Source organism: Sceloporus occidentalis, unplaced genomic scaffold, assembly GCF_023333645.1.
Source record: "Sceloporus occidentalis isolate IW3139 unplaced genomic scaffold, rSceOcc1.0.p SCAF_199, whole genome shotgun sequence".
NCBI classification, from domain to species: domain Eukaryota; kingdom Metazoa; phylum Chordata; class Lepidosauria; order Squamata; family Phrynosomatidae; genus Sceloporus; species Sceloporus occidentalis.
Window position 1 is genome coordinate 1,494,758 of NW_028317179.1, and position 20,465 is coordinate 1,515,222.

At 44.2% G+C, this 20,465-nt stretch overlaps 1 protein-coding gene across 1 annotated transcript in view; it reads left to right on the forward strand.

Moving 5' to 3' along the window:
* The first annotated feature begins 832 nt into the window (after nucleotides 1–832).
* Nucleotides 833–20,465, forward strand: part of LOC149278177 (bifunctional glutamate/proline--tRNA ligase-like) — a 33,506-nt gene continuing 13,873 nt past the window's right edge. Inside the window, exons 1-19 of the mRNA XM_089502251.1 lie at nucleotides 833–875; nucleotides 5,389–5,473; nucleotides 5,795–5,894; nucleotides 7,312–7,468; nucleotides 8,119–8,234; nucleotides 8,932–9,026; nucleotides 9,306–9,432; nucleotides 9,658–9,850; nucleotides 10,728–10,899; nucleotides 11,000–11,233; nucleotides 11,510–11,594; nucleotides 12,022–12,081; nucleotides 15,072–15,182; nucleotides 15,644–15,780; nucleotides 16,175–16,382; nucleotides 16,489–16,601; nucleotides 16,777–16,903; nucleotides 17,317–17,661; nucleotides 19,691–19,909. Coding sequence (XP_089358377.1) covers nucleotides 833–875; nucleotides 5,389–5,473; nucleotides 5,795–5,894; nucleotides 7,312–7,468; nucleotides 8,119–8,234; nucleotides 8,932–9,026; nucleotides 9,306–9,432; nucleotides 9,658–9,850; nucleotides 10,728–10,899; nucleotides 11,000–11,233; nucleotides 11,510–11,594; nucleotides 12,022–12,081; nucleotides 15,072–15,182; nucleotides 15,644–15,780; nucleotides 16,175–16,382; nucleotides 16,489–16,601; nucleotides 16,777–16,903; nucleotides 17,317–17,661; nucleotides 19,691–19,909 — 2,727 coding nt within the window. The remainder of the gene's footprint in view (nucleotides 876–5,388; nucleotides 5,474–5,794; nucleotides 5,895–7,311; nucleotides 7,469–8,118; nucleotides 8,235–8,931; nucleotides 9,027–9,305; nucleotides 9,433–9,657; nucleotides 9,851–10,727; nucleotides 10,900–10,999; nucleotides 11,234–11,509; nucleotides 11,595–12,021; nucleotides 12,082–15,071; nucleotides 15,183–15,643; nucleotides 15,781–16,174; nucleotides 16,383–16,488; nucleotides 16,602–16,776; nucleotides 16,904–17,316; nucleotides 17,662–19,690; nucleotides 19,910–20,465) is intronic.

A 20,465-nucleotide genomic window follows, 5' to 3' on the forward strand; every position in this document is an offset into this window, starting at 1 on the left:
AAAACAACAAAACAATATATAACTGGGTTTATATGGGTGGGTTCACTAAATGGGTGAGGAAAAAAATAACCCTTATGGGACATGGTCCTTAAGGGGTTAATATAAAAAAACCTGTAAAAAAAAAACCCAAAATGTTCAGATTTAATCTACTATCTGTAATAGTAAAACATATTTGTTCAGTGCAGTTTCTGGAATAAGCCCTGTAATCAGAATGAGTTATTGCATCATTTATGTTACTGTTCTTTTAAAGGATCTGCTGTCTGTGCTAGCTATAAATATCGCGTTCTATATACTAGAGACAAAACTACACCCTGAAATATGTCTCCAATAACATTTGGAAACCTGTAACTATTTGCCGGATAGACACTTTGGTGTATTCGGGTCCAGAGACTCATCCCCATCAAAATAAACCTCTGCACTGCAGACAAAATAACTCAATGAGCGAAGAAACTTCATACAACAAAATAAAACCAACACGCGCCTTATCTACACCCTTATTTAATCAATACTAAATGATGAAACGTATCTCCTAGGCCTGCCCGAACTTAAGATGCCGCCTTGCCGTACCAGCACGCACTTCCAGGCTGTCACGATGACGCCTTGTACCTTGAAAACAGCTGCATGCCCATACTTAAAATGGCGAATTCCCTTAAGTGAATCTGTTCCTGCCCAAAACAATGATGGCCGTCAACTCAGCTCTCGGAAGTCCTGTGAGTGGTGGGCGTGGCTAGCCTGGCAGAAGGCTCTGCTGTTTTGCTGTGAACCGGAAGCGGCTCTTTCTCATTCAGTCGGGAGCTTCGTGGCAGCCCCTGGGATCAACATCAGCGGCGGAATGGCGCTCACCCTCACCTTCACCAACGGCGGCCCCCCACTCGGTAATGGCAGCTTACTGCCCCTGCTTGTGCCCCATGCCCCCACCTCATTGCTGGCTCGGTAGCGTCATTGCATTCCGTATACTCGGGCTTGGGGCATTTCACATGTGACAGCCCTGTGTGCTGGGAGCCATGTTTCTTTATGGCAGCTTGTCTCCTATGGGTCTCTTTTGCTATATTACTCACTGTGACTCCCTAGCTGTATAGTGCCCCACAGTATTGCCCCATTCACCTCTCTGGGGCAAATCATCCAATCACTAGTGCTTTCCTTATCTATAATCAGAGGTTCATATGATGTGAGATCCCTTTATGATCCATTTCATCTAAATCATAGAGCTGGCTTCCTCCTGGCCCAGCATGTTGTATCGTTTCTAAGATGCTGGTGAAGGTTAAGAGGAAGCAGCCAGCATCTGGAGCAGCATGGAGGAGAGAGAGAGAGAGAGAGAGAGAGAGAGAGAGAGAGAGAGAGAGAGAGAGAGAGAGAGGGGGGGGGGGGGGGGATGTGATAGAAATAGTTAAATACTTAAAGATATTTAACAAGTACAGGAGTTTATTTCAAGGCAAGGGAAATGTTACAAGAGATCCTAATATAATACTAGAAGCTTAGATGGAATGTAACGGAGTTTTACTTTTCTGAGAGGGTGGTAGATAAATGGAAGAGTCTCCCAACCCAAGTGGTAGATACTAATACAGCGATGGGATGTAAACACGCATGGGACAGACGTACGGCTCCTGAATGTAAGACGAGACCAACGACTGATTTAAGGTTTGAGTATTGACAGCCCAAGAAACGGGGGCTGGATGGGGCCGATCTGCCATCAGATTCTATCTTCCATTGCATTTAAAGTCTGTAGGGATATTCTGGATAAAAATCGAGCCTGCGTTGCCCGGCATACGTTTGTACAGCTGGCTCGGTTGCGTTTCTTAGGGCTGCTGTCATCGTGTAGGGAGTGTCCGAGCTTCTCGTGTTTATACGCTCTCCCCGTATTGTCTGCTTTATAAAGAAAAGTGTACGTTAATGGCTCCCCTTCCGCTGTCATCCCTGAGATAATACTTTGCTCTTTACAAAGTACCTTTTTACCCCAGTCTTGAACTCGATTTACTCTCTACCTCTAAGCTCAAGACTGAAAGGGTTAAGGGCCTTGCAGGTAAGTGCTTATTATTCCCAGGGCGCTAGCAATGTATGTATTAAGGGATTTTATGCTGCTAATGGTAGTTTGCATTCTATGTGTATGCCAGACAGTTGTACAATAAATAACTAATACCGCAATTTTAATATTGACTTATATTCTGCTTTTAAGACTCGGATCTTAATCAGTCGTTGGTCTCGTCTTAGATTCAGGAGCCGTATGTCTATCCCGCGCATGTTTAAATCCCATCGCTGTATTACCCTCTACCGCTTCCCGAGTCTTAAAATTGGTGCTTGATGGTAAACTGTAATACGTCTGATCTCACGTTAGTAATATGATGTCATGATGATGTCATACTGTTGTCAGGTGGATAATAGTAGACATGTTATGCTGATTATTATTCCGAATATTATTATTTGTGTTATCGCCTAAAACAGATAAATGAGATCTGATATAGTTTTAAATATTATTATACTGCCTGTGGGAAACAATAGAATGGCTCAGTCTTAAATACTCTGCCTGACTTATGAAAGTCTATGGAGGAACGGACTTCATTAGCATCGCCATAAAGCATCAGCTCAGTTTGGTGTTTTGTGCTGGGAGAGTCAACCAAAATATCACATGGAGTTTATTGGAGCAAAATGAGATGAAAACCCGACATTACTGTATACGGGGGGGGGGGGTTACGTTTACAGTGCAAGGGGTGGGGGGTTGTTACTGTATACAGTGCTGGAGGTTATGCTCAAGGAGAAAAATATATTTTTCCATGGGACCTCCTCTTTAAAATAATCCCGGAGACAGGATGATGTAGAATAGAACCGATAAGCCGGATCTGATCAATTCGCTTTGATCGCGTTTGGCGTTTCTATATCCGGTCATCGTTACTTTCCTCCTGCATTGATCTGAACACATTTAATTGGCCGTCTAATGCATAATACATCCCGGCTGAGCGTCCTGAGAGTCAGCCAAGGCACGCTTTTGAGTTTGCTAATGGGCTTTCTCTGAATCCTTTCTTTTTATTGCATTGCGTGATTCAGATGGAAGTTACAGGCAGCTTGCATCAGCTCGCCAACCGGCTTTGATGGAGCTCTGGGCGGAATAATTACTGCTAGCATTCAGAGGATTATGTAGAATCTTGCATTTTTTTTTTTGTATAAAACCTTTTATTTTTTTATTTTTTTTTTTATTTTTTACTTTGGCCTTTAAAATGAATCCAATGAAACAAATGTTTAGAATCCCCGTTATAATAGCGACTCCTTCTCTGCTGGTGCTCCGTAAATAAAATGTAATATCAAACCCCCCCCCTACTGAGGATGCATTCGGATGAATTAATCTCTTGCAAGTGATGTACGCACCACCAGTCAACGCCAGCGCTGGTTCTGGTGGACCCTGATTGGCTGACTAAGCTGTCCATCAGTGATGGTACATAGTACATAGAAGAGGTAAGAAATTTCAGAAGTTATCTGCCAGAACAAATTAGTTAATAGTTGTTGTTTTTATTTATTTATTAACTAATACTGAGTTTTAATATCGATCCGAGTTCTCTAATGGAGCATACAATGTTTTTGGCCAAAGCCGCTAAATGGGACCCAGTTTATATTTTATATCAAGCTCTATATTGAGCTTTTTTTTTCTTCTCTTAAAGGCACACTGGCTTATTTAATCACGGTCCGTGATGTACTGGTTACGGCACTGAATGGCAGCGTCACAACGTATCCTCTTTACCGAACATCCTTTCTGACTCCCCCCCCCCCCCCCCCCCCCTCTATTAAGCTAAGTCTGGTGAAGAATAAATTATCCCCGTAGCATTAGAATTAAAAAAAATTCTGCCTTTTTTTTTTTTTTTTTACTGATGCGACCTCCTGCTTGTCCAATTTCTTCTTAAAAAATCCCTTAACGTAAAGCTATACGACGCCTTCTCCGTGATATGACATGTCTTTGATTGTATGTTACTTTGATCTTGAATAAGGTGAAGAGCATTACCTTTTTAAGTAATAAAAGTATTTTACCCAATGGAACTTCCCCTTTAATATGGATCGGGTCGGGAAAGAATCCTGAGTTCCTTGAGAGCGAAACCGCCGCGGCGTAAGTGTCCTCTTCGCAGAGCCGGAGAGGTTGGCAGCCGATCAGTAATGAGATGCTATAAAGAGAAATGGATGCGGGGAAGCTGGGGCTCTTTTTAAAGGGACGACTCTGCTTTATTATTATTATTGTTTAGGTGTCGAAATAAGATTAATGGCGACTTTCGTGGGCCAGCCGCCGTCACTTTGTTAGTAGTTCAGGGTCACCCCGCTTCAGCTCCCCTGTCAGACTTTCTCCTTCGTACACAAATTTTCAAAAGCTCTCTGAAAACCCACCTTTTTTGGGAGAAACGTACGACCTTTCTTCCTAACACTCTCAGCCAGCATCCTGATCGAGTCATCTGAACGGCCAACAACCTCTACAGGTCATCCAGACCCAACCAACTCATCCCCATCCAAGCCGTCCTCTCCTACTGTTCTCCCTCAACCACCAACTAGATTGTAAGCTCACAGGATCAGGGCCCTCTTCTCCTTTTGCACCAGTTTGTGATTTTTAAGTTATTTTACTGACTCTGTGGAAACAGCGCTACGGAATCTGCTGGCGCTATAGAAATCAATGCAATGTCCTGTATGCCTGGGACTCAAGACTTGTCTCCATCCAAAAGCCCAATGCTCCTTAGATTCAGACACCCAAGCCACCATCCGGACGTCATCTCCTGCTCAGCAATGTCCATGCGCATGATGCTAACTGCCAGCCGGCTCCATAGTTGGCCAACACAGGAGTTCCAGGGAGTCCTAAAGAGTCCCTCTATGAACAAAGCTTTCACTTCCTGCAGACAAATCTGGAGAGAAGCAGCGGACGGAGAATGTACAGTTACAGCTCTGGAGCTGCAGCTTTTTATAAAGAACTTAAAAAGCACTTTAGACGGCATCCGAGCCCAATCTACTAGACAAACACCCGGACTCCTCCTCATACTGCCTGTGGTTGAAAAAACAAAATAGAATGACTCGGTCTTAATCATCCAGCCAAGCACTGACCAATGGAAGTATACGGAGGAAGGACCTCATTAGCATTGCCATAAAGCATCAGCTCAGTGTGGTGTTTAAACAGGGAAAGTCACCCAAAATATCACATGACTGCATTGCTGTATATTGTGATGGATGAGGCTATTTAACGAGACAGGGACCAAATCTTAAGAATTTATCTTTAGGGTACAAATATTTAGATAAGCGCTGATCAGGTATGACATAGAAATTTAAATTTTTTTTGTAGCAATTTGTTTGCCCCCCCCCCTCCCCAAACATTATTATTATTTATTATCTTTGCTACTTTGATCCCAAATTAATTTGATTGTTTGTTTGTAGCTGTCCAGTGGACCCTGGGACACCTGAAAGGTCGAATACAGATCAGCGTGGAGGAAGGGAAAGAGACCGTCCTTCGAGCGGCAGAGTAAGCGATCCTCTCCCTCCTGTTTTATTATATTAGGATCGGCCACTTTCTGCTCAGTGTCCTCAAACGGGTGCTGTTGGGGAACCTCCGGCCCTCAGATGCTTCCGTTAGGATGATTGTCGAGCTGCAGGTTGGATAACGTCTCGTAGATTCTAAACGACTAATTGTAGGTCCCACTTTAACTACGCGGGTTCATTTGAGCCATTAAGTAGTCCGGCCCCTGCTTTTGGTAATCTGGTGAAACTGAACAGTGAATTTGGTAAATTATTGACATGTTTGTATCCTATCGTTTATATTTTTTTTTCATTTTGTTTTTTTTAGCGGTGTCTCGTTCACCGATGTGACCTCCATCATCCGATACCTGGCCAGAGTCGTTCCCGATGCCGGATTATTTGGATCCAATCTAATGGAGCAGACAGAGGTATGAACATCTAACCCGTGGATTTTCAGCCATCGTACCATGGCGGTTCTAGATCCCCCAAGAGCTTGAGTGTAGACTCTTTAATACGATGTCTGGGTTTGGGGCTTGATATATTGTCAGCGCTGCTACTTAAATCAATTTACCCTTTCCTTACTAGACAGGTATTGGCTCATGCATGATAGGGAGTTAAATAAAATTTTGTTACATAAAACAAACAAACAAAAAAAAAAAAAAACATCCAAAAAAGTCATAATTCGTCAAGAAAGTTTGTATTGCTGCCTTGTTGTGAGATATTTGTGATGCCAGCTTTACTGAACAATCATACCGTTCCAAACGATTTCTAGCATGTTTGGCTATGGCAGCGATTGTCACCGCTGTTTCTCTTTTAAGCAGGGAGGGGGGATATAGTTAGATCAGGGAGGCTCTCTTTTTGGGACGAGCGCGGGATATTTATACTCCTGCCACGTCGGTTCAGCTGCTGGAATCCTTCCCTGGCTCCGGCTGATCACAAAGGTCTTTAGAAATGGCAACCACTATTTACAGTTCTTTATAGTCCTACTCGGTTCGTAAAACATTATATCCTATCTCTAAATTTGCTCTAGAATTGCCCTGGTTTTATTTTTAACCCTTTCAGCGTCAGCCATGAACATATCAGACAACTTTATATGCCCCGTGTGGTGGCGCTATGGAGTCTCTTATCTTCAATATCTCCTTCTCTTCTAAATCACATTGGATACATTTACCAATTCGATTTGGCATTTTTCGCGGGAGAGCGGAATGGAGGAGACTTTATTTTTTGGTACTTTTTTCACTATATCCTGTGATGTGGTGAAAGTTAAAAAAAATAAATAAAAAAAAAAAAAAAGTTGCCCTAAAATATTTGTATACAGAAAGTGTAAAATATAGAAAAACAATGAAAATTGGCGTGGTGCTCAAAGGGTTAAAGATGGGCAATTACATGCTTGATAATGATCTGTTTCTATTTCCATTGATAAGAGATACTTCACCTCTGTTTGAACAATCGGTCCCCACTTTGTCGCCCACTTTTAAGTTTGTAATGTCCAAAAACAACATTTTCGTCACTCGAAACCCCCCCCCCCCCCCTGTAAGGATCAGTAATGCAAACGGTGTTTCCTCTTCTGGCTTAAATGAATGATAATTCACCCTAAAAAAAAAAAATGTGATCATCGACCCTCTTGCAGCCGCTGCCTTTACCTTTTGTGTTGATCTGCTGTGGACGCGCGCAACGCTGCTGCTTCTCACCTGGCGGCACGGCTGACGGTTTCTTCCATGCTTTATCTGTGACAAAATGTTTACGTCGTCCAAATTGTGCGGCTCTCATTAAAACGTGCTTTGAGCCTTACGGCTAATTCTTGGTGATCCCGGAGTTTAACCTGCAACCTCTTGTTGCTTTCAGATTAACCACTGGATTGAGTTTAGCCGAACGAAGCTGCAGGAAAAGTCCTCGTTTCAAACAGGCCTCCAAGAGCTCAACCACAGCCTCTCTCTCCGCACGTACCTGGTGGGGGACGTCGTGACCTTGGCCGACATCAGCGCCTTTTCAGCTTTGGAAGGTATAAGCGAAACCATTTTAATAAAATTTATATAAAGATATGCCTTGACTTAGAAGCAGCAGCCCTACCGCTATAGCTGCCCTTCTCCTCCTTGAAGCAGCCGCTTGCCGTGCTTTCACATGGGGCTCTAAACAGACCCCTGTCCGCGTCGTTTTCCGAGCTTGGGCCGTGAGCGTATCCCACGCGTGGAGATGTGTTTGGCCGAAGACATCTCGTGCGTGCAAAGCAGCCGTGGATAGGAATAACGCGTTTACCGAAGGAACACAACAAACACTTAAAGTGCTTGTGATGGAGAAAAACATATTGCTACTACTTGTGAAAAAGCTATCCAAGGAACTCGGATTTAGTAACTTTAGTATAAATGTGGACCGGTGACGAAGGTCGATCAACACAATCCGTGTTATACACAGACACAGAATACAACAGTATGTTTGCATCGCTTCACAAATGTAACCGCAATATACAGTAATATAAAACCTATATAACCCCAAAAGCTTGCAATCCATTATACTTCCGTTAGCCAATAAAGGTATATCTTTACCAAATTGTGAGCTCTGCAGGGCAGGAATCTCCTTTCCTAGTGGCTGCCGTACACCGATATGTTACATGTTCTGCTGATCTTCACGTGTTCTTTACTTTTCTTCACCCAGCATCTAGCGAATGGCAAGCATTGGTGAAAAGTAACAAGGCTCCCGTCAACGTCAGACGCTGGTACACCTTCCTGGAGCACGGGCTGGCGGCATCCGGCGCAATCCGTTTCACTGCGGTAAGAGAAGAATAGAATTTTATGGTAGATGAGAACCATTCGGCCCTTTTCCCCCCCTTGCTGTGAAGACCTTAACCCTTTGCGGTCCTGTGTCGGAATATTTCTGACAAAATATTTTACCGCTTGTGGTTCAACGTTGTGACCACTAGATGTCGCTATTGTAAGGCAGAATTAGCCATATTATTAGTGGAGTGATTCTGAATGTGATTTTAGTGATGAAGATGATTAAAAAAAAAAGTTTCATACCATGAAAAAATAGACCAACATAATATATTGTTTTAGAATTTAGTGTTTATTAATTGCTTTGTAGTTATAAGAATATATAACTGTTTTGTACAAAAATTTAAAGTATGTGTGTTTTTCCAATTAAATTGGACCTGCGAATATTTATTGGACCGCAAAATGTTAATCGGTCCATAATCGGCTATAAGCCCATCCATCCAGATTCTGTAGAAGAAGGAACCAAAAAGTTAAAAGCTATTTGGCTAACTATTAGGGACCATGGAAGCTTGGCTCCTGGGATGTTACCAGAGCTAAGTATGATGCTATTTGGATCATATAAAATCAGTAGAATAAGCTCGACTTTATTTGCACACACTTATTACATATATGTGTGTGTGTGTGTGTGTGTATATATATATATATATATATATATATATATATATATATATAAATGGTAATTTCTTTTTCTTTTAAGCCCCCAGAAAAGAAGAAGGATGTCGGCAAATTTGTTGAGCTCCCAGGTGCAGAAATTGGGAAGGTCGTGGTGAGGTTCCCACCTGAGGCCAGTGGGTAAGTAGGGATCATTTTCCCAGAATCCTCTGCATGTGTTGCAAGAGCGAAGGAATATAAATCACGGCACTCTATTTGAACTATTTGATGTAAAATATGTTTCTTTAGTGGGGGACCTATCACAATGCAGCCTCAGACTGAGCCCCTGTGCGCTGCACTGATATGTTTAGGCAGCGTGGAATGGGCTCTATTGTTCCGCATTGACCTTTAGTATTGTTTAATAGTAATGGTTGTTAGTAAGGCTCTGTCGGACAATCTTTGCCACCGTTGTTTCTTAAGGTATCTGCACATCGGACATGCGAAAGCTGCCCTTCTCAACCAGCATTACCAAGTCAACTTCAAAGGGAAGCTCATCATGAGATTCGACGACACCAATCCCGAAAAAGAGAAGGAAGATTTTGAGAAGGTAATAAAGTTGGGTTTTTATCGTTTCAATGTTTGCCTCTCTATCATTCTCTTAAAGAGCAGGAGTTTACTATCGTATGGAACTATTTAAACTCAACATCATTAAAAAAAGATTATATATATATTATATTTATTTTAAATAATTAAATATTGGTTATAGCTGTTAATTTAAATATTCACGTTCTGCATGTTTAGTTAATATTGGGTAAAATATGTGATTTTGCAGGTTATTCTGGAAGATGTGTCGATGCTCCAGATCAAGCCAGATCAGTTCACCTACACCTCCGATCACTTTGAAACCATCACAAAATATGCTGAGAAGCTCATCGCAGAAGGGAAGGCGTACGTGGACGACACACCAGCCGAACAGATGAAAGCCGAGCGTGAACAGAGAGTGGAGTCTAAACACAGGAGCAACTGTACGTTTGATGGTGTTAAAAGCCGGGCTAATAAGGCTGTGGCCCTCAAGGGCTGTAGACACTCGAATATTATGAGTGATGCATGATGAGAATATGTGAAATCCATAGAGACTCTTTTTATATTAGACAAACTGTGCCAGTGTAGGCATAGACCCCTTGCGCCCACCTTGTAGGCATAGACCCCTTGCGCCCACCTTGTAGGCATAGACCCCTTGCGCTCCACCTTGTGGGCATAGACCCCTTGCGCTCCACCTTGTAGGCATAGACCCCTTGCGCCCACCTTGTGGGCATAGACCCCTTGCGCTCCACCTTGTAGGCATAGACCCCTTGCGCTCCACCTTGTGGGCATAGACACCTTGCGCCCACCTTGTGGGCATAGACACCTTGCGCCCACCTTGTGGGCATAGACCCCTTGCGCCCACCTTGTGGGCATAGACCCCTTGCGCCCACCTTGTGGGCATAGACCCCTTGCGCCCACCTTGTGGGCATAGACCCCTTGCGCCCACCTTGTGGGCATAGACACCTTGCGCCCACCTTGTGGGCATAGACCCCTTGCGCCCACCTTGTGGGCATAGACCCCTTGCGCCCACCGGCACCGGATCTAATTACGCACATTTGGTACATTTTGTGGGATAACAACTAGCTCCCCTGTCCATAGGCCATGCCAGAGTTGCAGGGCACCAAGACTTGCCCTTGTAACAATTCTGTGCCTTTAAAGAGCTATAAATTGTATCGACAGGTTCTACTCTAATTATAGGCCTTTATATTTGATAGTAACCATGGCTACGGGTTAAAATAAGCAAAATATATCCAACAAATATAACGGAAGTATAGACTCCAGTCCCAAACTAAAGATAATTTCTATATCTATCTATAGCTGTAGAAAAGAACCAGCAAATGTGGGAGGCAATGAAGAAGGGGACAGAGTACGGTCAGACATGCTGCCTACGAGCCAAGATCGACATGAACTCCAACAACGGCTGCATGCGCGACCCCACGCTATTCCGCTGCAAGACCCAGCCACATCCACGGACCGGGAGCAAATACAAGTGGGTCCAGCTTTGTCTCTTATGCTACGTGGGTTAATTGTATCCCTAAAAGTTGCGTGACGGCCCAGCCTTTTCTACTGCCATTTTTTTTTTTTTGCAGCATATATCCCACGTATGACTTTGCCTGCCCCATCGTGGACAGCGTGGAGGGCGTCACTCACGCTCTGAGAACGACCGAGTACCACGACCGGGATGAGCAGTTCTACTGGATCATCGACGCGTTGGGGATCCGGAAGCCGTACATCTGGGAGTACAGCCGGCTGAACCTCAACAACACGGTGCTCTCAAAGCGGAAGCTCACCTGGTTCGTCAATGAAGGACTCGTGGATGGCTGGTACGTGGACTCACAAATTAGGGGCTTCATCACGGATGCATTTTATCCTCATATAAGCAAAAAAAAAAAAATGAAGTGCAATCAGATGGTTAAAATCGGTCAACTATGCGGTTTGTTAAATCGGGCCGTGTGATCCATAGTTATATTCAAATAAATCCTCTTTCATTTCCTTTCTTTGCATAACCGCATGCGTTAAGATAGGAACAAGCTCCCAGTCCATGTGTAAAAGATCACTGGTCCAGGGCCGGCATCTGTATATCTTATTCTCTCTCGCAGGGATGATCCCAGGTTCCCGACGGTGCGTGGCGTTCTGCGACGAGGAATGACCGTGGAGGGGCTGAAACAGTTCATTGCAGCTCAGGTTGGCATTTGTTAAAATGGATCGGACTCTGTATTAGGCTATGTTCCCCTTCGCGTGTCTGTCTTCGCAATCATTTTAATTCATTATTTGCCGTGTGAAGGATGACAAAGTAATGTTATTACCTGTCATCTCAGAAAAAATACTAGTGCATATCTGAGCTTACTTCATACCCAGCTTACTCTTCCCATCATAGATTTTTGCAAATGCCTAGTCCAGGGGCGTCCAACCTGCGGCCCTCCAGCTGCTGCAGGACTACATCTCCCATAATGCTCTTTCAGCTAAGTGGCTGGCAGAGGAGTAAGGGGGATGTAGTCCTGCAGCAGCTGGAGGGCCGCAGGTTGGACCCCCCTGGGCTAGCCTTATTATTAAAACAAGTAACGTGCGTCCAAGACGAGGTTAAGCATTAATAATTTATTTATTTTTTTAGGGCTCGTCTCGCTCGGTTGTGAATATGGAATGGGACAAGATCTGGTCCTTTAACAAAAAGGTATGTAGGACACTTTGGAAAATAGCTAGAATATAGTTCTCTCTGATTTGGGTCCAGGGTGCTGTAAATGGTTCAGTATACATCTGATCCGCGGTAAATTGGGGGGGGGGGGGTTGTCTCAACTGTTACCGGACTAAAACACCTATGGCCCTTGATCGGGTTGGCAAGCGTCATGGGAATTATAGTTCGGCAACACCTGGGGCATTTCGGGATGGCTGCCCGTGATCTTAATGCTTTTCCCCGAATACCGCCACGATCTCTGACTTGCGTGACCGATTTTTAACCTGTGGGATAGAACTTGGCTGATTTTGATCTGAAACCTCTGCATTTCATTTCTCTGCTTTCAAGCTGCGAGCTATCTGTAAGAAGGTATTAACGAATCAATGCTGTTTTTTATTATTTTTCTTGTTCGCCTTTGGCAAATAGCTTACAGTTCTGTAAGCATACATAGCTTAATCCATTGTTTTTCAGCTTAAAAAAACACAATCACATTGCTTTAGTTCTGTAACATAATCACAGCACAGCCCATGAATCTGTATATTAATATACTGAGGTGCATTCACTGTAGCATCGAGGGGTTTAATAAAGAGAGTCCCATAAAAAAATCTCCTTGAGCATAACCCCCGCGCTGTATACAGTACTATAACCCCCCAGCACTGTACACGGTATATTAACCCCCCCAGTGCTGTACACAGTATAACCCCCCCAGCGCTGTATACAGTAATATAACCCCCCCAGCGCTGTATACAGTAATATAACCCCCCAGCGCTGTATACAGTAATATAACCCCCCAGCGCTGTATACAGTAATATAACCCCCAGCGCTGTATACAGTAATATAACCCCCCAGCGCTGTATACAGTAATATAACCCCCCAGCGCTGTATACAGTACTATAACCCCCCAGCGCTGTACAGAGTATAATAACCCCCCAGTGCTGTATACAGTACTATAACACCCCAACGCTGTACACAGTATAATAACCCCCCAACGCTGTATACAGTAATATAACCCCCCCAACGCTGTATACAGTAATATAACCCCCCCAGCGCTGTATACAGTAATATAACCCCCCCAGCGCTGTATACAGTAATATAACCCCCCCAGCCCTGTATACAGTACTATAACCCCCCAGCGCTGTATACAGTACTATAACCCCCCCAGCGCTGTACACAGTATAATAACCCCCCCAGTGCTGTATACAGTAATATAACCCCCCCAGCGCTGTATACAGTAATATAATCCCCCCAGCGCTGTATACAGTAATATAACCCCCCCCAGCGCTGTATACAGTAATATAACCCCCCCCCCCCAGCGCTGTATATACAGTAATATAGGTCAGCATTGGGAAAAACCTGGTTTTATCTAATTTTATTCCAATAAACTCCCTTTATCTGCAGACCTGGAGCCGTCGTTGCTGTCAGTCATGTGATATTTTGGGTGACTTTCCCGGCTCAAACACCACACCGAGGGGATGCTTTATGGCAATGCTAATAAAGTCCGTTCCTCCATAGACTGGGAGGGTGTTTAAGACTGAGCCATTCTATTGTTTCCCACAGGCAGTGTGATAAGAAGTCGGTGGATTGGGGCTCAGATAACGGCGAGAACAAATGGTTAATATGCCTATGCCTGAAACATTCTATAAAAATGAGAACCGTGTTAAAATTGGGGAATATTTTTGAAAATATCCCTGTTAGTGAGCTGCTGGGGTGTAAATGTACATCGCCTCGTTACTGCGATGAAACGAGTTTCTTGGATCTGCAACCCCAAGCAGACCATATATATGCTTTACAGTGAGTGCACCTCCTGTTTATCCCGCCTATTGCCCCAGACAGTGGGAACTGGGTCGGACCTGCGGGTTCTGGCGCTGTTCCTTTGCCTCGTCTCGCGCTGGGTACGGTAAAGGGTTGGGACGTCCAAAGGATCCCCGTTTCAGGGATTTGTGATTGTGTTCTTCCCACGGACTGGCTGGCATGTTCCTGGAACACACGTTAGTGGCGTCCTGACGTCACGGAGCTGGTACGATAGAACGGCCGCTGTCAGCGTCCCAAAATATGTGATTCTTCCTCCAATCAAAGTGTGGATGACACCAAAGCCCTTCAATTGATTTCCCTTTTAAAATCCTTCCGGTCCTGGGTTAGTTTTGACCCGTGGCAGCCAGCCAGCCCCTGGGTTTGCCTTTAATGTATGCATTCAGTTCTGCTTCTTCTCACATCTGGATTGCTTATGTATTTTTCGTTATAGATTCTGCTTGTCTGGCATGTGGCCCCCATACCTCCTAAGTTTTAGTGTGTTTTTTACATTAATAATAATAATGGCACTAACTGGTCTTGTATGTTGCTGCATGTTCTAAAAATCTGATCGTTATTGTGATTATATATATTTATATATATATTGCTCTGGGAAACACATAATTAGTTTTGATTGGAAATGGACCTCTGTCCTCGTTCAAGGTCATACGAGACGTAGTTGAGTCTAAATCACAATCACCGTAATGTCTTCAGGAAAACCAGAAGATAGATTTGATCTAGCAGATCATTGTGGGGTCTCGTAGACGCCTCGGTCACGAGGGGGGGGGTTATCTTTTGTACGCTGTTTCTGAAAGTAAGGTAAAGTGTGTCTAAAGGCAAAAAGTATAGCTGCCCCTCTGAGCCCTTCAGCCTGAAAGCGGTGGCTTCCCACCTACCATGGGATTTACCCCTCGTCCTTTTTTACCATGGGTAAATATTTCGTGAGCCAAACAGTGGACTGAAAAACGAGAATTCATTTTCTGGATGTTCCTTAAGATCAGTAGGTTCTGTAGAATGCGAGCGACACTAAAACCAAAAGAAAAAATTAAATCATTTTGTAGGGTAAACGCTTGAGGATTTTTGTAAACCTACCCAGCTCTCGCATCACATGGAGCAAAATACAGAAGACCAGTTTCTGTCCAGCAACCCAAAATTGTTTGCTTAAAATGCTATTTTTCTTTTTTCCTCTCCTCCCTCGCCAGGTTATAGATCCCGTAGCGCCGAGATACAGCGCCTTACTCAAGAGCCACATTGTGCCGGTGAACATCCCCGACGCGCAAGAAGGAATGACGGAAGTAGCCAAGCACCCGAAGGTCACTGTGCTTTTACATTGTATTACGTGAAGATTGTAATATAATATTATAATATATAATATTATGCACTATAAAATATGGACAAATAGTAGCATCCAAATAACACAAAATGAGTCCGACTAGGGTCATAAATATACTTTTTGAGGCTCTCCGATTGCCTTGAGCATGGTTGCTGCTAGTATACCTTATTGGCTGCAAATACCAAGCTTCTGCCTGAAACTCTAGTGCTACATTTTAATTGAATGTAATTAGGAATGATCTGGTTCCCTGTTTTGCTCGGGACAAGGCTGGAAGCTTTACATGCCAGCTACGCGGCTTTGATACAGTAGCGTCCTACTCCCGCAATGATGTCATCTTCTGCATCAGGAGAGCAGATGTCTATCACACGATGGTGGCTTCTAGGTTGGTACCCAGATGGTCTTCCGGTTAAATACGTTGTTCTCTTTAACGTTTTAATACAGAACGCAGAAGTTGGTTTGAAGCCAGTGTGGTACGGCCCGAGGGTTCTCATAGAAGGAGCCGACGCGGAGACCTTGTCTGAGGGCGAGATGGTCACCTTCATCAACTGGGGCAACATCAACATCACTAAAATCAACCGGTAAGAAACCAGTCTGCAAAGCAGCCGTCCCAGCTGTCTGTATTATGTCCTTTAAGTATCATGAAGACATGACGATAAATAAAATGACTCCAAAGTATGAGCCTTTACCTGGGTGCTTGAAAGTTAAGAGGCCTGTGTGCTGTCTACTTAATAATACAGAAGGGTCCAGACCACTTGTTTAAAGCGTTCTGCTTTGCATGCAGAATTTGCATTTAATTCCATGGTTAGACCTTTGTTGGGAGCCGATATTTTATGCAACTTTGGAGTTTTACATTTTCTCAGATGTGAGTGGGGGTCACTTTTAAAGCTCCAGTCTGTAAGGTCTCAACCGTTCCTCACAATGGATGGGTTGATAGTTGGAGACCCCTCGTCATGTTTCCTTCCACCTCTACAGGGATTCCAGTGGGAAGATACAATCCCTGGACGCAAAGCTAAACCTAGAAAACAAGGATTACAAGAAAACCACAAAAATAACGTGGCTCGCGGAAACTCTCCAGGCTCCGTTCATCCCGACTACCTGCGTGAACTATGACCATCTCATCACCAAACCCGTTCTGGGCAAGGAAGAGGACTTCAAGCAGTATGTAAACCGGAACAGCAAGGTAACTCCACCGAGACCGGGCGGCTCTCTGCAAGGAGACAAGAACTACTGATTAGTATTTTTTTATTTTTTTTTATTACTTTTTTTTTTTAATTTATTTTAATCAGCAAGAAGAACTGATGTTGGGTGATCCCTGCTTAAAGACCCTGAAAAAGGGAGACATTGTTCAGCTCCAGAGACGAGGCTTCTACATTTGCGATGAGCCGTACGAACCCATCAGGTGGGCTTGATTTTTTTTTTTTTTTTTTTTTTTTTACATTTTTATAGGAATGCTTTATTTTTTTTTTTAATTCCGCTATTGTATACGTGTAGTTTGTAGCGGAAGTCTGTAAGGTTGTGTTGTGCGCGTACGTTATATTGAATCGTCGCCCTGACCCCGTTGGGTTCTTCACCAGTCCGCACAGCTGTAAGGAGGCGCCATGCGTGTTGATTTACATCCCCGACGGACACACCAAGGAAATGCCGACATCCGGCTCCAAAGAAAAAACCAAGGAAACGAAGGAAAAGGCAAAGACCGCGACAGTCAAAAACGAGGTGAGTGTATCCTATATTCCAACATGCGGGATGGCCATACGTTTTTCGGGGGCATGGGCAGATTTTAATGCCCTCTAAACTTAATTATTACTTTTTTCAATGCATATTAAAGTTCTTTTACGAGGCATTCTTTGTTGCCGAGGGTGCCGAGGGACGTTAGACAATCCCTTTATGTACCGCATTGATATATTTGCATATAAGGCTTCATGGTTTGGAGTCGCACGTTGGAAACATCCTCTATTTTCATTCTTATATTTTCTTGCCCAGCCATTCAAGCGTAAAAGTGTCAGATCCTGTCCTTAATACAGGAAAGGTCACTTTCTTCCATTATGCTGTTATCGATGTTATATATATTAGTCTAAGGTGTTTTTCTCTATTCTTATATATTTCTATTCGAACAGGCGAAATCCAACGGGAAAGCCGCTAAAGCTGTGAATGACGCAGCTCCTCAGCCAGCGGTGGATCCTCTGGGGCTGTACAACAAGGTCTCCGCCCAGGGGGAGCTGGTACGGGACCTAAAAGCCAAGAAAGCCGACAAGGCGGAGGTCGATGCGGCTGTGAAGCTTCTGCTGTCCCTGGAGGCCGAGTACAAACAAGCAACGGGTCAGGAGTACAAACCAGGCAACGCGCCAGCCCAAAGTCCCTCTCCCAAACCCGCAGCCAGCGACAACAGCAGGGCCGTGCACGACAGAGTGTCCGAGCAAGGGGATCTAGTCCGAAAGCTGAAGACGGAGAAAGCACCAAAGGTACGTTTTATATATTCTTCTGCCGTTAATGCCTCCAGACGTTCCAGTCGGGGGCTTAGATTTTATGTAAAGAAGTGTTACTTTTACTGAGTGTGTGGTAGATAACAGCCTCCCAGCAGAAGTGGTAGAGGGTAATACAGCGAGGGGTTTTAAACATGCATGGGACGGGCATACGCTCCTGAATCTAAAATGAGACCAACAACTGATTAAGTCTGTACGGTAGGAGAAACGGGCGACTAGACGGGGACCGAAGGGATTTTATCTGGTGGCAAATTCTGTTTGATGTGACCTCCAGACAAGAAGGAGCCGTCAAGAACATGGCTACCAAAAAAACACTTACCTCTTTAATCCCACATTCTACATATACAGCACAATATATGCAAGATTCCCCCCCCCAATTTTTTTTTCAAGAGCTGCATTTGCCACGTGGCCCCCATGTGTTTTTTCAGAATAATAAGAAACCCCCCCCCCAAATGTTGTTTTTCTGAAAGCCTCTATCCCGCTGTATTCTCCATTCACATTTTACATGTCATTTGAAATCACTGTGATTCCGATATTAATATTATGGGCAAAAATATACTTTAATAACACGGTAAGTTATATTTTAGTTTTCTTTAGAGGCAGGGGGCCGTTGGCTTTTTTTCACCAATTGTATCTTTGCATCTGTATTCTTTGGTAGGGCTAATCTATATGGCATCTAGGAGCCGGAAATTCTTTTTTTTTTAGTTTTTTTGAACCAGGATCAATTTATCAATGAACATTTAGTAACACCCCCCCCCCAAAAAAAAAAACAAAAAACAGATGCTATGGCTGTTGCTTCAGGGATTCATCCGGCTCTTTTCTTGATGATGTGGGGGTCTGGAATTTTCCTAGTCGAATTTGGTATTTAATTTCTGCCTCACAAGATCTATTCTTTTTGAAAACCGGTGTGATGGCGACCGTGACCTTCTTTCGCCAATCTGTCTTTCCTTCTAATTTTCTGATTCCCTCCCTTTTTCTCTGCTGGCGTCGTTGATCGTTAGGATCAGGTCGATGCTGCCGTGAAAGCACTTCTGGCTCTGAAAGCGGAATACAAACAAGTTACTGGCAAAGAATACAAACCCGGGGAGCCTCCGGTGACGCCGAACGTTAGCCCAGCGCCTCCTTCCAATCCGACGGCCCCCGGTGCCACCGATGGCATGGCTTTATATAACAAGGTTGCCGAGCAGGGAGAAGTCGTCCGGCAGCTGAAATCCAAGAAAGCCCCGAAGGTACGGAATATATATATATATATATATAAGTTCTGTTCACTATAGAAAAGAAAAAAAATTATTTCACCATGCGGTACAAGACCCCAATATCTTGGAGGATTCTGTCTTTGAACATCGACCCTTCGGATTGTAAGCCTGCGAGCCGGGCTCTCTCCGCCTAATGTATCGGTTTGGCTTAGTCTGTCAATTCTCGTCTTGTCAGACCCCTTAAATATTGTAATGGTCCGTGTTTATCTGCCACATCTCCTTCCTTCGCTTTTTCTTCTCTCCTTTTTTTTTTTCTTACCTCCTTTTCTTCTCTCATCTCTTTTTCTCCGCTTTAGGAAGAGGTAGAGGCTGCGGTGGGCACACTCTTAAGCCTTAAAGCTCAGTACAAGCAAAGCACCGGCCAGGACTATGAGCCCGGGTGCCAACCTCAGCCTCCTTGTAAAGCCGCTAATGCCTTGTCTACCTCTAGTCAAGAAAACCTTCATTCAAAGGCCGGTTCAAATCTGTATGAGAAAGTCTCTGTGCAGGGGGAGCTTGTCCGCAAGCTAAAGTCTGAGAAAGCCCCCAAGGTAAAAGGCTTGGATAGATTTGAGTCTCGGGTAGATGGGGGGGGGGGGGCTTCCACTTGGTCTTCCACTTGGTCTTCCACTTGGTCTTCATGTAAGAGCTGGCAGTAGAAGTGATGAATATAATATAATGCCTCTATTTACGATCGTTTAATTAGCCGCGTTTAACTTCTAATTGATGCATGGTAAGGAAGGACGGGGTTCCGTTGTGTTTGTCTGTTAAAGGATAAAGTGGATGAAGCCGTGAAGCTGCTGTTGTCCCTGAAAGCTCAGTACAAGGAAGCCACCGGAGCGGAGTACAAGCCGGGCCAGCCGCCGGCGACGGATAAACCCCAGGACTCTCAGGCAAACGGCTCGGGTTCTACCGAAGCAGAAGAGCTGTACAACCGGGTGTCCAAACAAGGCGATGAAGTCCGGAAACTGAAGGCTGAAAAAGCTGCCAAGGTGGGTTACGGTAGAACCGGTGCGAAAGCAAGACGTCTACGCCTTTAACGGGCACAGAGGTTACAATATTGCCGCGGAGCGTTTGGGTTTATTCGGTAACGGGAGATGCTTTAGGAAGGCTGACCCGGCGCGCTTCTCCTGCGGGATGAGCTTGGCTGTTTAGGTATAATCTCAGCGAGATTTCTTCAGAGTCTCGTTGCACCTTGAGTTATGCATTGTACAGGGCCAGCTAAGCTCTCTATACTGGAGAAACTTGTTAGTTGTGGCTCTTTATAACGGATACTGACCTGAGAGCCTCAACTCTTTTTACGTTTTTTACTGTTAAGAAGCTGCTCATGGACCCATGGTGGTGGTGGTCTTCTTTGGAAGTGTGTGTGTGTGTGTGTGTATATGTGTGTGTGTATATATATATATATGTGTGTGTGTATATAATAATATATTTTTTTCCCCCTATTAAATAAATGCTATTTCCTTGTCAGAGGTTAGTAGATAAAATCTTTTCTGTGCCGCGGCAGCCTGCAAAGCATTAATGTAGGAACATATAGTTCCTTCTGTA